At 54.2% G+C, this 14959-nt stretch overlaps 1 protein-coding gene across 2 annotated transcripts in view; it reads left to right on the top strand.

Moving 5' to 3' along the window:
- The window catches only part of PRMT8 (protein arginine methyltransferase 8), a 69527-nt gene extending 58499 nt beyond the window's left edge, over positions 1 to 11028 (top strand). Inside the window, exons 8-10 of one of the 2 annotated variants that reach the window (XM_013964281.2) lie at positions 3228 to 3315; positions 9616 to 9737; positions 10189 to 11028. In XM_013964281.2, the coding sequence (XP_013819735.2) occupies positions 3228 to 3315; positions 9616 to 9737; positions 10189 to 10272 (294 nt within the window). In that variant the 3' untranslated portion in view covers positions 10273 to 11028. Of the gene's footprint in view, positions 1 to 3164; positions 3316 to 9615; positions 9738 to 10188 lie in introns of both variants that reach the window. The other variant, XM_018048621.1, reaches the window with a different exon arrangement.

Here is a 14959-nt window from a genome sequence, read left to right as displayed (position 1 = left end):
ATGTATATCAGACTTTCAGTCTGGACAGCTTTTGTTCCTGCAGAGGCCCCTGTTTAGAGGCAAATATCCAGAGGACCTAGAGAGTGCTGTCAGAGCACTGGTGGCTGACATTTTGTTGATGGACATCTGAGACCCCCATAGAGACAAAATCCCTGATAGATGGGGTGGGGTGTGTGTGTGTGTGTGTGTGTGTGTGTGCGCGCGTGCACGCACGTGCGTGCGTATGCGTGCATGTGTGCTCTTGTGCACGCTGAGAGTGGTGAGGAAGTGAGGGGAGGCCAGAGGAGGAAGGAACCAAGCCCAGGTGAGTCAAACAGCGTCCTTCCCAGGTTGCTCTCTGTGTCCAGGCCCAGAGCCTGGGATATTTACAGGTGAGTCCTAGAAAGTTCGGGAAGGCTTTAGATCCAGGGAGCAGCATAGTCTGAATCCATCTTAGAGAGGTTAGTGGGTTGGTCTGAACCCACTTCAGTATTCTTGCCTGGAGCATCTCGTGGACAGAGGAGCAGCGGGCTACAGTCCGTGGGGTCACACAGAGTCGGGCATAACTGAGCTCACACAAATGCACACTGAAGGGGAGGCCTGGGGTGGATGGGAGGGAAAGTCGTCACGCGGGAAGACAGTGTTAGGAGGAAAATGATGAGTTTAGGGGCAGGTCACACACCAAGGTGCACAGACCATCATGGCCAGTCCCCGTGTCTAACGAGCTCTGGACTAATGGTGGGGATGGGGGCAGAGGCGGTGCGACCGCTGAGCTGAGCCAGAAGCAGTGTACAAAGACCAGGCTGGGCTGGTGGCCAAGGGCACAGGAACAGGGACAGGGACCTTGGGAGGAGCCTGGAGACAGGTGGGCTGGCCCCAATGGAGAAAGAGATGGAGAAGCTAGTGAGTGTAGACACCATGAGCCCAGCCCTGGAGACTGAGCTGAAGCCCCCAGCAAAAACCCAGTTAAGCTCCGGTGCTCTGAGAGTTGTTGGGTTGGAGGGACCTCCAGACACGTGCACAGGAGGGATAACCAATGAACTGACAGGTGCTGAAGCTAGACAGGCTCCCCAATGGGGCAATGGCCCAAGCTAACAGGTTGACATAGAATGAAGGACACCCCACGCCACCATGCCCCCGGCGCCTGCACTCTGGTCCCAGGTGGAAAGGACAATGATTCTGAGAGGGACTCAGTGGGGGAGGGGCTTGCCTGCCTAAAGGCAATAGGCGCCAGCAGGGTGTCCTGGAGGTCAGAGGCTGCTAGAAGTGGGGCTTCCCAGGCTTCACAATGGTGAAAAAGTCCGCCTGCCAGTGTAGGAGATGCCCGCTCGATCCCTGGGTCAGGAGGCAAATGAGCACACACACAGCACATAGCTGCTAGAAATGGGTCCCTGGTTGTGTCCAACTCTTTCCAGCCCCGTGGACTGTAGCCCACCAGGCTCCTCTGTCCAGGGACTTTCCCAGGCAAGAATACTGGAGCGGGTTGCCACTTCCTCCTCCAGGGGATCTTCCCGACCCAGGGGTCGCACCCATGTCTCTTACATCTCCTGCATTGGCAGGCGGGTTCTTTACCACCAGCGCCACCTGGGAAGCCCCAGCGAGGAGGGAGAAGGAGATGAAATCATGACTTAGGAGAGGCCGTTTCCACCGGAGAAGAGAAAGTTGGGGGATCCATGTGAGCAGGAGCGGGTATTGGCTTTATTCTGTGGGTGGAAGTTACAGAGGCTGGTTTTGAAGTAGGACCTACTGACTGGAGTCGTCAGGGAGGACTGGCCGCCTGGTAGGCAGTGAGCGAATCCTGCCTGGGGGTGGTCAGGTGTCCAGGGCCACTAACTTCCTGGGGATGCTCTTAAGGCTCATTCATTCCCAGGGTAACAGGGGACCAGCTTTCTGACTCCACTGGATTCTGGATGCCTGACCTGGCCTCACAAGGACCTTTAATCCTTCTTCCCAACCAACAGGTCATCGGGTATTGTAGTTGCCACCCTGCACCGTAATAAGGCTCTGGGTTGGCCACTGACTTGGTCTCGCTCCTGCCTCTGTCCACCCTGTGGAGGCAGGACTTGGTTTTGAAGGTCCTGGGACTCCTTTCTTCATCCTAGAAACCTGTAGAGATAAAAGCCTCTTTGTCTTTCCTCCCCCATCCCCTGAGACCCCTCTCTCCTACTTTCCCAGCATCTTCCATCATCCGGGTCTCAGGCACACTCTTGGGAACCATTTCCAGGCACACAGGTGTCTGTCTGGTTCACACAGAGCTTTTGGGACAGAGGTCCCTACTGTGCAACCCGGCAGTTAGACCTCACTGAAAGTGGTCTGGGTGCCTGGGGAGCTTTGCCCTGTTTCACTGGAGCTGGCCCACATCAGGTCAGCATCCTCTGCACAGAGAGACCACCACACTGCAAACCGTCATTCATGACTCCTGCTGCCGCCCAAGATTGATTTTCAGTCGCTTCCCGGCTGAAACTGCTAGAGTTATCAGTTCCTTGTGTTCTCCATTCCCAGCTAGAACTGGAAAATTCCTGCCTCTTATTTCCCCTTTATATGTATTTAAGTGTCCGGCTGGTGATAAATGGTCAGCAGACTTCCCTTGGCTCAGCCCTTGATGGTGCGGGCTCTGTTCTCAGTGCCTCCTGTCGACGGGAAGTGAGCAGTCAGCTCTGCTGGAATCCGGGAGGGCTTGATGGAGCAGGTGGCTGCTTTAATGCAGTGGGTCTCGGGTGCCCCACCTCCCTACCCCACCCCTTGGAATTTGCCCCCCGGTACGAGGCTTCCCAGGTGGGGCTACTGGTTAAGAACCCACCTGGCAGTGTAGGAGACACGAGACATGAGACGGATCCTTGGGTTGGGAAGATCGCCCTGGAGAAGGGAATGGCAGCTCACTCCAGTATTCTTGCCTGGAGAATCCCATAGACAGAGGAGCCTGGCGGGCGACAGTCCATGCGATTGCAAACAGTCGGAGAGGACCGAGCGACCGAGCATGCACACACGCACGCGCTGAGCAGACTCCACCCTAGAAAGCGTGGGGGAGCTTGTGGGAGGGTGGCAGGTGCGCCTGGGACGTGGTCCCAAGAAATGTGACACCCAGGGGAGTCTGCGGTCTGTAGTCTCCCTGGAGGATGAAGCCTCAGGTGGGACCCAGACCCGGCAGAGGTGCTGACCCGCACTCTCTCTCCTCTGGACTGCAGGAGGTGGACATTTACACGGTGAAGACGGAGGAGCTGTCCTTCACGTCTGCCTTCTGCCTGCAGGTACAGCGCAACGACTACGTCCACGCCCTGGTCACCTATTTCAATATCGAGTTTACCAAGTGCCACAAGAAAATGGGGTTTTCCACAGGTGAGCCTCCTGCTGGCCTTCCAGACCCACCCGGCCTGGTGCCCAGGCTCTGTAGGATGTGACCTCCCCGGCCTGGACGTGGGGCAAGAGCCGGGGGGCATCAGCCAGGGATCCTCACTTGGCATCTCACAAGCCTCTCCAGTCCTGGAGGAATGCCACAGTTCTGGCTGCTAGAGGAGAAGGTAAAAAACTGTAGCAGCCGTGGCCAGCGCTGAGAGCCAGCGTCGGGTGGGCAGGGGCAGGTGTTGGGGCTGCCTTTCTGAATGCATGTGTATTCATTTAGTGTTTCCTGAGCACCTCCTGTGTGCGGGAGAGGGTAAGGAGGGGTGTGAGGCTTTCTTGTGGCAAAGAGCAGGCAAGAGACTCACCTTAATTCCTCACAGGAGGGCTTCTTCCAGAGGTGATGTCTCCTGACCACCAAGACCAGAGTCCTCTGGTCTCCATCAGCCAGGCTAGCCCTGGTGAAAACCAGAGGACCTTGGTCCCGGTCATTATCAGCCGCTCCCCTTCCTTCAGCCCGCAGGGAGTGGGCTATTTCACCTGGACCTTGAAAGATGGGTGAGACTCAGCCTTTCAGTGGTAAGAGGTGGGGCAGTGGGGCTGAGGAGGAGCCCACTGGAGGCTCACGGCTGTGACTGGAGGCCAAGGGTGGAGCCATATGGCTGTTTCTCCCTCTTTCATCCCTGGGATGTGCCTCCCGCAGGGCCCACCCACTCTGCTGCCGGAAATGAGAAAGTCAGGAGGCAAGGGTTCTCTGGAAAGAGTTCTGTATCTCTAACACCTGGGCTCCAGCCTTGTAGCTAGCTCCCAGCTGGGGTCTTTCTTTCCCTGAGATGGTCTGTTTCTGGTGGATGTCAGCATAGGGCTTTGGTCTAGCGTGTAACAGATGTTTCTTACCATCTTTACCAGCTGGCATGGGTTTGGCGGTCGGGTTTACTCAGACCCTCTGCACTCTGACCACCAAGGAAAGAGTATTTCCTCTTTGTGTTTAAGGACCCCAGATACACAGAAATAGATTAATCCTAACTCGTGGCTCATGATATACTGCCACGCACCGTTCACTTTTTGCTTATATTTTAATTAATACAACAAACACTCGTGAACTTGCCACCTAGCTCAGTAACTAGATTGTAAATAAAGTATTATTAATTCGAATGAAATAGTGACTAGAAATAAGTTTATTAGTAGTAGAATGTAAATGTATTAGTTAATATCAAGAGATAACTATTGTTAATTAGAATATAAATATTAAACTGAAATACATTATTAACAAGCATAATACAATAAGGTTTATAATGAATAAATGTAAGTCAATTAATTCAGGGGGCTTCCCAGGTGGCTCAGTGGTAAAGAATCTGCCTGCCAAGCAGGAGACATGGGTTCGCTCCCTGGGTCGAGAAGAGCCCCTGGAGTAGGAAGTGACCTGCTCCAGTATTCTTGCCTGGAAAATTTCATGGACAGAGGAACCTGGTGGGCTACAGTCCACGAGGTCACAGAGTCAGACATGACTGATAACACAGGATTAAATTAATTCAGAGTCACAAAATAAATCCCTGCAGCTTACTACCTAACTCAAGGACGTCAGTGCTACCAACATCTTTGCATATACCTGGATGGTCCCCTTATCCCATTCCCCACATCGCCTCCAGATGAACATTATCCTGAATTTTGGGTTAATTATCCCCTGCTATTTTTAAAAAGTTGTTTCACGTGTATGTATAGGCCTAAATAAGGTATTGTTTGGTCTCAGCTAGCTTTGAACTTGAGTTGAAATGCAGGTTGTTCTAAGTGATTCCTTCCCATGGGCCCCCAGGGGCTGGAGCTGCTCCAGGAGACACGTTGGAAAGCATCTCACGTTGTGCAGCTTGGAAACCATCCCTGCTAATGGCTCTGCCCGTGTCTTCCCCCCGAAGCTCTGGGCAGAAGCTGCTGCAAATGGGCACAGCCACACAGGGCTCTGGGCTGTGCCCACCAGCTGGCAGGCCCAGCGGCCCCACCCCTTGGACATATCCTCTGTGGGTGGGGGTAGGAAACGTGAACTGGGCCCCTTGGGGAGACTGTGTGGGTGGACGGGCGGTGCTGAGTAGAAGCAGGCCTGGGGTTAAGTATTAGTTTTTCCAGGAATCAGCAAGGGAGGGCGGCGGGCAGTGGAGATAAATCTGAGTGGGTCCCTTTCTGGGCCTTGGGCTCATTATGAGTGAAATGGCACGGATGGACATCAGTGGCCTGGCAGCCCCTTTCCCAGCTTGGCTACCCTGTGACACTGAGTCAGCTTCTCAGGTCAGAGAAGCTTCTGCATGCATAGTCTTGAATTCTCTGAAAAGCTTCTGAAAACCCTAGGGAATAGAATTACAAATTTACAGCTGAAGAAGTATTAAATTCCAGAAAGAACTACCATCCCCTTAATCACTGGGAAGAGACCAGAAGGCAGGATTCCACTCTGTCTCCAAAATCACCAGGAAAAATCTTCCTGTGAGAGGGCCCTCTGTTCGTACCCACCGGCCCCTGTGTGCCCCACTCCCAGCCCCTGTCACAGCCAGTCACAACTCCCACTGGATGCTATGGCCAGCTACCCAAGTGTCTTCTTACGTAGGCTGTCGGATCTCATGAGGCAAGGGTGTACTGGCTGCTGTTCCCCACTTTCAGGACCATGTCAAGTGTGTGACGGGCATCCTGAGTGGGTGTCTGCTGAATGAGGGAGCGAATGCATGCGTGAATGAGGGAGCGAATGACAGTATCATCATAATGGAAATTTAAAAGCCACTCATATGACCTTGACAGTTGTAGCTGGGGCTGGGAGGGAGGGAAAGGCCCGTTCACTGACCGCATCTCCAGATGTCGTGGTCTACAGTGATGCTGAGAGCTCACCTTTGTGCACAGCAACTCTCTGGGGAATTAATCCTAGAACATTCCAGGCCAAGACAGTGTGGCAGCCCTGCTTTACAAACCAGAGCCATAGTTGATGGATAAATGACATGACATACTGCTTTCCACAAAGAGTCAATAACCACCTAATGCAATGGCTTAAGAATACCCTGATCTGGGCCTGATATGTTATATAAATATAAGGTGACCATGCAATTCATCTTTCAACTGAGGACAGTTTGAGAGTAAAGAGGAGAGCTCTTGACAATTACGCTGGGAACATGGACGTGGGCGCAACAGGAGATGGTCACGCTTGGTGTGTCCTCCCCACCTTCCCATCATCTAATCCTCACAGTCCCTCAGGAGATAAACCTTCTGCAGATGTAGAACATGAGTTCCAGAGTCACAGTGGAGGAGGAGGCTGGACACTGGGCCTCTTGTTGCCTCATTAAATGTCCTTTCCACTGATAGCCACCCAAAAGATGTATAGCATGTGAAGGACTGGGTCTGCACAGCCTTTGCGGCCTTGGTTGTGTATCTACACAAGATTTTTATGTCTCAGCAGATGTGCTCCCTTCTCACACCCTAGAATTACTGATTTCAAATGCCTAGGACCAGAGTCAAAACATCTATATTGCAATCAGCTTCTCCTGGAGACCCTGATGGAGACTCCAGATTGAAAAAACTGCTTTAGACAATGAGTCCGTGGACCCATCACAGAAATGAGATGTTTGGGGAAGTTGTTAACTTTTTGATGTTGATATTGAGGGAAAAAAAAATCCCTTTCCTCCAACTCAAGGCTGGCACGTTTTGGGGGGCCAGCATCAGAGGCGGATGGTCTGGGCTCACTGGCTGGCAGATCGGAGTCAGTGAAGTCTCTGGGAGTCTCCCAGGGTATCTGATTAGGAGACAGAAGGAAGCTGCTGGAATCTCCTTGCCTGAAGGTCTTTAAGAACAGGAGAAGCACCTGTCTGGGCTGATGTGGGTGGCGGTGGGGGCGAGGGTGCTATCGGTCACTCACTGCCATTCTCTGCACACCCCGGAAACTATCTTTTGACAATTAGTTTAGGTGCCCTTGACAGAGAAGTTACTGGGAACAGCTGGACTTTGCCCATGGACTGCAGTATGCCTTGGAGGCCAGGAAGGCTGGACATGTTTGGAGATTCACAATCTGAGCAGCACAAACTCCATGTTCATGATCCTCCTTCAAGCCCTTCCAAATGCTCAGGCTGCTTCCCCTCCCCATGACCTTGACTTTGCATCAATTTCCCAAACACACACATTGAAGGCTACTCAAATCTGTATTCAAAGCACTGACATTTGATCAAGCTAGTCTATTACGAAGGACACAGACAGACTCTTCACCACCATTAAAATAGATCCTGAGGGTTGAATGATCTTGGTCCCACTGGAGGTGCAATAAATCTCCAGGCAGGCTGTGTGTGAATTCCTTCAGGCTGGACCACCAGTGGCCAGTACGACTGTGGGACAGCCCCAGTTCTTCCTGCGAATTATAACTCTGCCTTCTGATGATGTCCAGGGCCTAGCCTTTGTTCTGCCTCCAAAGCCATCCATAAGGCCACAGACTCTTCATGCAACAGCCTTGGAAGTATTTGAAAGTCCTCCCCAAGGCTTCCCACCTTCAGCTCTGGTTGTAAGCAAAGAGAGTGAATCAGTGTTCATGAGTCACGCCTCCTGGTGGAGGAAGGTAAGAGCCTGCAGGGCAAGAGGAACTGGCTGTAAGATGTATTCTTCTACAATCCTTTGGTTCCAAAGTCTCAATGTTGCTGAACATACCTGGGTACCTTGAAGCCTCACACCAGACCCCCTCTGGCTTTTTACTTTCAGCCGTGTATTCGGTGCTCACAGACCTAGCAAGGGTGGTGATGGGCTCCAAGGGTGTAATAGTAATAGTCCATCAGACCCCTGTCCTGATGGAGGCTGCAGTCTTGTGGAGACTACAGGAAGTAAAAAGAGACAGAGATGGTTATGCAGTGGTGTGACCGCTACAGTAACCACACAGGCTCAGGACGCCCTTAATCCAGCTGGGTGGTCAGGTGAGGCTCTCCCGAGAATTGACCTTGGAGGATGAGGAAGGGAGAGGCTGGTGGTTAAGGAGGGAAGAGTGTCCGAGGGACAGCAGCTGCTGGGACAGGACCCCTCATCTAGTCGTAGAGTTTGTCATGAGCCCAGAGGATGGATGGGATTTCATGGGAGGTGCGAGAGTCAGTGTGACTTTGGTTCATGCATGAGGTGTGAGCTGTGGACCAGCGTTGGGTCCATAGAAGGAGAATCATTCTGAATTTTTACTCTATCTAGGTAGGAAGGCTCAGCCAAAACCTCACGGCAGGCCTGAGCCAAGGGTAGCAGGATGGGTTATGGTGGGGGTGCCCAGCCTCTGGGATGTAATGCCTGATGATCTGAGGTGAGCCGATGTAATAATAATAGAAATAAAGTGCCTAATGAATGCGGTACACTGGAGTCATCCCTGAAGCCACCCCCCATCCCCGGTCTGTGGACAAATTACCTTTACAAAACCGGTCCCTGATGCCAAAAAGGTTAGGAACCACTGATCTAGGGCAGAGAGGCAGGCAGAGGAAACTGTTTGTAGGGCTGGGATATCCATGAAATTGGGGAAACTGGTTTAGCCGTGGAGTTGGTGTGATTGGTGTCATTTAACAGGAGAATGGGTGGACTGCCCTCCGTATCTCTCCCCTACACTTGTCTGCAAGTCTTCACTCTGTTGAACCAATGAAACAGCAGCATTCTGAGATTCATTTGTGTTAATATCACCCTTGGTATGACCTTGTAATGTCAGTTTGTTTCTCCTCTGGTTCTCCACTAAGATCCTCAGTCTGGAGGGTGTGGGAAGTCGATGACAAGTTGAACCCCTGGGCTGAGTGGGAAGGCCTGCCACAACTTGGGCGCCTGACCCAGCGAGAGGGCTGGGCAGGGTGTTCTGCATGTCCCAGAAGAAACCCAGCAGCTTCTGGGTGGGGTCCCAGCCTTTCTGGAGACATCTCTCTCTCACTTTTTAAAAAATACTTATTTATTTGACTGTACCAGGTCTTAGTTCAGCACGTGGGATCTTTAGTTGCAGCATGGAGGATCTAGTTCCCTGACTAGGAATTGAATCCTGGCCCCCTGCACTGGGGGCTTTCCTGGGAGCCCAGCTAGTAAAGAGTCCACCTGCAATACAGGAAACCCCGTTTTGATTTCTGGGTCGGGAAGATCTGCTGGAGAAGGGATAGGCTACCGACTCCAGTATTCTAGCCTGGAGAATTCCATGGACTGTATAGTCCATGGGGTCGTCAAGAGTCGGACCCAGCTGAGTGACTTTCACTTTCCCCTGCACTGGGAGCGCAGAGGTCTTAGCCAGTGGACCACCAGGAAAGTCCCTGGAGGCATCTCCTGACTCTCCCTTCTCTCCCTCAGCCCCTGATGCCCCCTACACCCACTGGAAGCAGACAGTCTTCTACCTGGAAGATTACCTCACTGTCCGGAGAGGGGAGGAGATCTACGGGACTATATCCATGAAGCCAAATGCCAAAAACGTGGTGAGTGCTAGGGGAGATGGGGGGAGTTGGGGGTTTGGAGGGGGAGGTGGCAGACTGTGGCCATGGGTTTCATCTTGTTTGGGATGAGCTGAGCCAGGAAACCACCGTGTCTGGTGGCCTGGAAGACAAGTTCGCATTCCTCCAGCTGGCCAGGTTGGGGGTGGGATGGGGGCGTCTGGGGCCTCTTCCTCTGAGAAGCAACCGCTCCACTCCTCCCGAGTTGAAACTGGAGGGGACATCTCTATATTCTCACAGGAAGGATTTAGGTTAGAAACCAACCACTTTCCCAAGATGATAATGAGGCTCCGGAAAAGGCTCATAAGGGCTGTCTGTGGGGTGTCCTGAGCTGGAAACCGTTAGCAGCTCAGATGCGCGCGGCCCTCCGCCCGCGGGGAGGGGCGTGGTCCCAGGGCTCCTTGGTGCTGACGCCCCGACTCCTCCTCCTTTGCAGCGAGACCTCGATTTCACAGTAGACTTGGATTTTAAGGGACAGCTGTGCGAAACATCTGTATCTAATTACTACAAAATGCGTTAGCACACGTGGGAGGCTGCAGAGAGCGAGCGAGCCAGCCCGGAAACTCGCCTCCATCTGCAGCTCGGCCACCAGGGACCCTGTTTGCAGGACGACACGATCCATCCTGGAGTGCCCTCGAGACTGGTGAACTCCGCCGGCCTCCCGAGGGCCCTGCCCCTGGACCAAGGGCCCCCAGCCCCTCGGCTCTGCTCCGGGGGGCCCTTCTCAGAGGCTCTGTTTTCCCGACCTTGAGCCACGGCCAGCGCGGCAGCCGGGCCCCAATGGAGGAGTCCACACGTGTCCCCATCGTCCTCCTTAACCGTGACTCTCGGATCTTCAAGTTTTGCATGCTGCAGGCATCTAGGTCAGATTGCTTCTCTAGAACCTGGAGACTAGTGTCTTTGATAGCATAAGCCAGGCTCTACGTGCGTGCGGCGGTGCGCGTGCGCGGACAGCATCCCGGTTAGTTACTTAACCCCGCGCACCTGTATGTGTGTGCAGATACAGTCAAGCGGGTGACGTCCGTGTTCATCACAGGAGTGTGTGTGCGTGTGTGTGTGTGCGCGTGCGTAGAACATATATTACTCTCAGAGGAGATTCTGTTGCTTTCCAATAGAAATTTGTTTTGTGATTAGTTCTCTCCCGTCCCCAGCCCTTCCCAGCTATGAAACGTTCTCTGTATTAGCTCCGGTCTCCTTTTGACTAGACTGTGGCTCCGAACCCTGGGCATAGGACCACGCACTCCGTGGGCGCTCAATAAATGCACATGAGAGTGAAGGGATGGGGCGGCTGCATTCCTCGTGCTCTTGGGGGCGTGGGGGGAGGTGGTGTGGGAGGAGGTCAGAGGCCACAGTGGGACAGAAGATCCGATGGTGCTGCTCTCAAAAAGAAGGCGGCTGCTTGGTGAGGGAGCCGTGAAGCTAGGACCTGTCTGAAGGCATCTCCCCTGTGACCCTCGGGGATGGGAGGAGGGTTCTGGAGTGGGGGTCAGTGGACATGGGCTAACATCGAGTGCTCTCGAATGGGAGGCCAGATGTAGCTTGGAGAGGGACCGAGGTCAGGGGCAAGATAGGCTGGGAGGGTCCAGAGGAGTCAGGAGGTACTGGCTGAACTCTTGATTCTGGGCTGGGGTTTCTAGATGGCTGTGCCGGGGAAAATGACCACTGATTCCAGAGGCAGTGGGCCTGCCCTTCCACTGTGTGTGTGCTAAGTTGCTCAGCTGTGTCCGACTCTTTGTGACTCCATGGACTGTAGCCCGCCAGGCTCCTCTGTCCATGGGATTCTCCAGGCAAGAATACTGGAGTGAGTTGCCATTTCCTATTTCGGGGATCTTCCCGACCCAGGGACCGCACCTGTGTCTCTCATGTCTCCTGCATTGACAGGCAATTACCACTAGGGCTTCTGCGTACATGTTGGCTTCCCCAAAGCCCTTGGGGTTGAGCACAGGGCCCCCCTCACCCCTCACTTTGGTAGCTGAGCCTCTGGGCTCCAGGGCAGGGGAGGGGGGAGGAGAGGGGTCATGGAGGAGCCACCCCATCTCCAGGTCTGCTCAGGTGCCCTCTGCACCCCCTGGCCCCCCCACACCCACCTTGTGCTCAATCCTCTGCCCTTCCAGCTGGGGAGGCCTCTCGTTATAACTAGAGGCAAATACCATGCATGCAAGTCATGGGATGTTTCCATCATCTGTTTTGGACAAGAAACATAGAGAAACTTAACTCAAGGGCAACGGTAAGAGTGTTAGAAGAAGGAAGGGGGTCGAGGAGGGACCAGGGATGGGGTCCCCCAGAGGACACTCGAGGGGAACCCACTGTGGTGGGAGTATGGGAGTAGGCAATCCTGTCCATCCAGCTTTGGAGAATTCCATCCATGGTCCATGGGGTCAAATGCTCCATGGCCGCCGAGAGCCAGCAAGGAGGATGCACTTCCAGGAGCTCCAGGCCTCTGGGGGCTGCAGGCATCCCTGGCATCCCTGGGGCCCTGGAAAGGAGGCCCACACTGAGCAAAGAACCGGCAGTCTTTCTGGCCTCTCCAGGTGCCAGCCAAGAAGTGGGCACCCCAGAGGCCTCCCTGGGCCCTGGGTCTTCAGCGCCTGCTGCCTCAGCTCCTGGGGCTCCAAGAGAGAAGCCTGGGGGACATGGAGGAGCACGTCCACAGCAGCCCCCTCCCTCCTGCCCGTGGGAGCGCTGCAGGGGGACTGCCATCTCCCCTGACTCAGTGGGAAACAAGCAGTGTCCGTTCCGAGGACCTTCTGTAGGGGATGAAGTCCCAGCTTGACTTTGGGGATTGTGTGGAGACCGCTTCACTTGTCAAACCTGTGTTCCCCAACTCTGCCTCCCTCTCTCTTTCCTTCTTCCTTGTTTTCCTTCCTTCCTTTCTCTCTCCCGCCTTCCCTTCCTTCATTCCTACCTTCCTTTTTCCTTCCATTCTTTTGAGACTACAAAACCCAGTAGTGACTTTCTCCGTGTCTCTCTCCCTCTCTGGGGAACTTCCCCATTCCATCCCCACCCCACTTCTCCCCAGGCCTGCAGCTGCGATGCCCCTTTTCTGGTCTGGTTTGGGCTTGCTTGTACATGGGCCCCTCGCTGCTTGCTCTGAGGTCCACTGAGGTCCAGGTTCCCCGCTGGACCACAAGCTCCAAAGGCGGAGACTTTTCTCTTTCTGCCCATATTTCCCCTGGACAGAGTGGGGTTGCAGGTGGAGTCCACACGGTGACTGCAAATCGGCTTGACTCTCAGCGTGACTCAAGGGCTCCAGGCTCCTGTCCCTTCTATCTGTGCCCCTCAGGAGATGCCCATTTCCCCTTCATCCTGTCTCTGCAGCCTTTCTCTCCTCTGGGCACCACACTTAGCACCCAACCAACCGATAGCTGGCTCCAGCCCATCGCCGTGCCTCGGGGCGGTCCCCCGGTCAGGAGTCTGTCCCTGGCCTTCTGACCAATTCAGATCCTTGAGTTTCTGTTCTGCTTTATCTCCTATCTTTTTAAAAAATATGTATCATTTATTTCCTGTTGACTGCGCTGGGTCTTCATGGCCCCGCGCGGGCTTCCTCTAGCTGGGGAGCCAGGACTACTCTAGTCAGGTGCACAGGCTTCTCATGGCAGTGGTTCCTCTTGCTGCGGTCACACAGGCTCAGTAGTCGTGGCTCATGGGCTTAATTGCCCCTCAGCATGTGGGATCTTCCTGGACCAAGGATGGAACCTGTGTCCCTTGCATTGGCAGGCAGATTCTTAACCACTGCACCACCAGGGAAGCCCTATCTCCTCTCTTAGGGTTGGGGCTCTATCTTGTTCTCTCCACCTTCTCTAAGGCATGGAGGGTCCCCAGCCTGGTTTCTTAAATTCCCTTCCTAAAGACTGTTTTTTTCTGAATCCCTGCTCCCCACCTGGCATCTTGAATGGCACCTGCCCACATGCTTTGGTTTCTGAGTGCAGCCCCACCTGTGAAGCCTCCTACCTCACCTTAGACCCTTGGGTGTGTTGGGCCCAGACCGTCGCCTGTGGTCCTGAGACCACTGGGATAAGCCTGGCTTCCTGAGGCTGAGCGGTCTGACCACAGTGGACATGCTGGTCCCCTGTCCAGGGCCACCCAGGCTGCTGTGCCCCCGTCCCATTGGAAGCAATCAGCCTACATTCAGGTGAGACCCAGACACAACTTGTTCAGTGATCTGAAATTTAGCCGAAAGAAACGTGTATTGGAAAAGGCACGGGCTCCAGGCTCAGCCAGACGCTGGCAACAGAGCAGAGTCCACAGCCCTGTCCCTGCCCTCCGGGCTTCCGGTCCACACCGCCTGCTTGTCAGTCTCTAGGTGGGCAGGGCCTGCTCCTTTCTGAAAAGAGTCAGGGTCCCTCAGCCACTCTCCCTAAGCACAGCCCCTCTCCGCGACCCCCACAGTCTTGGCCCCTCGGCAGGTGATGCGAGCTGTGTCTGGGTTGAAGTGAGGTGGGCTGCCTCCCGAGCTGGTCCAGAAAGAGATCATGCTGAATCTACCTGCTTCTGCAAACCCCCATGGGGGCCCAGGCTGTCACGTTAAGAGAAGGAGGCCTGGGCCCCTCTTGTATTCTATCGAGAGATCATGTCTCACCATGGAAGTGAAAAGGATCTTTACCAACCTGTAGACTGCAGCCAACATCTCGGCCTCAAGGGCAGCCAGAATCCACGGGGCAGAAGAGGCCCCTAGGGTGCTGGGTCAAGGACCCAGGCCCCTGCGGACCCCTGGTCTAAAGGCAAGCGTCCATCCTTGGACAACTTTGCCACGTGGCAGAGGTTTGGAGCCAAACCACCCAGTCAAATCCTGGCGCTGCTGCTTGCTAACTATGTGAGTCTGGGCCAGGCACTGCACCTCCCTGAGACTCCAAGGAAATCAACTGAAAAGAACCAGAAAACACATCTGGAAACTGAAAGTACAATGGACATTCCAGTTATGGTTGCTATAGTAATAACATTTCTGCCTGCATTCCAGCCCTGACACTGAGAAGCATGGCTGGGTGCCAGCGCCTGAGGCCTGTGGGCCTCTGAAGGTCCCCGGGGAGCAGTAGGCACCACCATCCATGGTCAGCAGCTGGCCAGATCCCAGGGCTACGGGCTTAGGCCCAGGGAGCAGGGCAGCATTTGGAGACTCTTGCCAGAAGCCCTGGGCGGGAGTGGCCTGCATGGTGACTGTGCTCATTAGCTCGTTAAAGCCTTCACATGTGTCTCGCTGCGATCTGGAT

Source organism: Capra hircus, chromosome 5 (genome assembly GCF_001704415.2).
Source record: "Capra hircus breed San Clemente chromosome 5, ASM170441v1, whole genome shotgun sequence".
NCBI lineage: Eukaryota > Metazoa > Chordata > Mammalia > Artiodactyla > Bovidae > Capra > Capra hircus.
The sequence above is the reverse complement of the archived record's forward strand: the minus strand, read 5'-3'. Positions and strand labels throughout refer to the sequence as shown.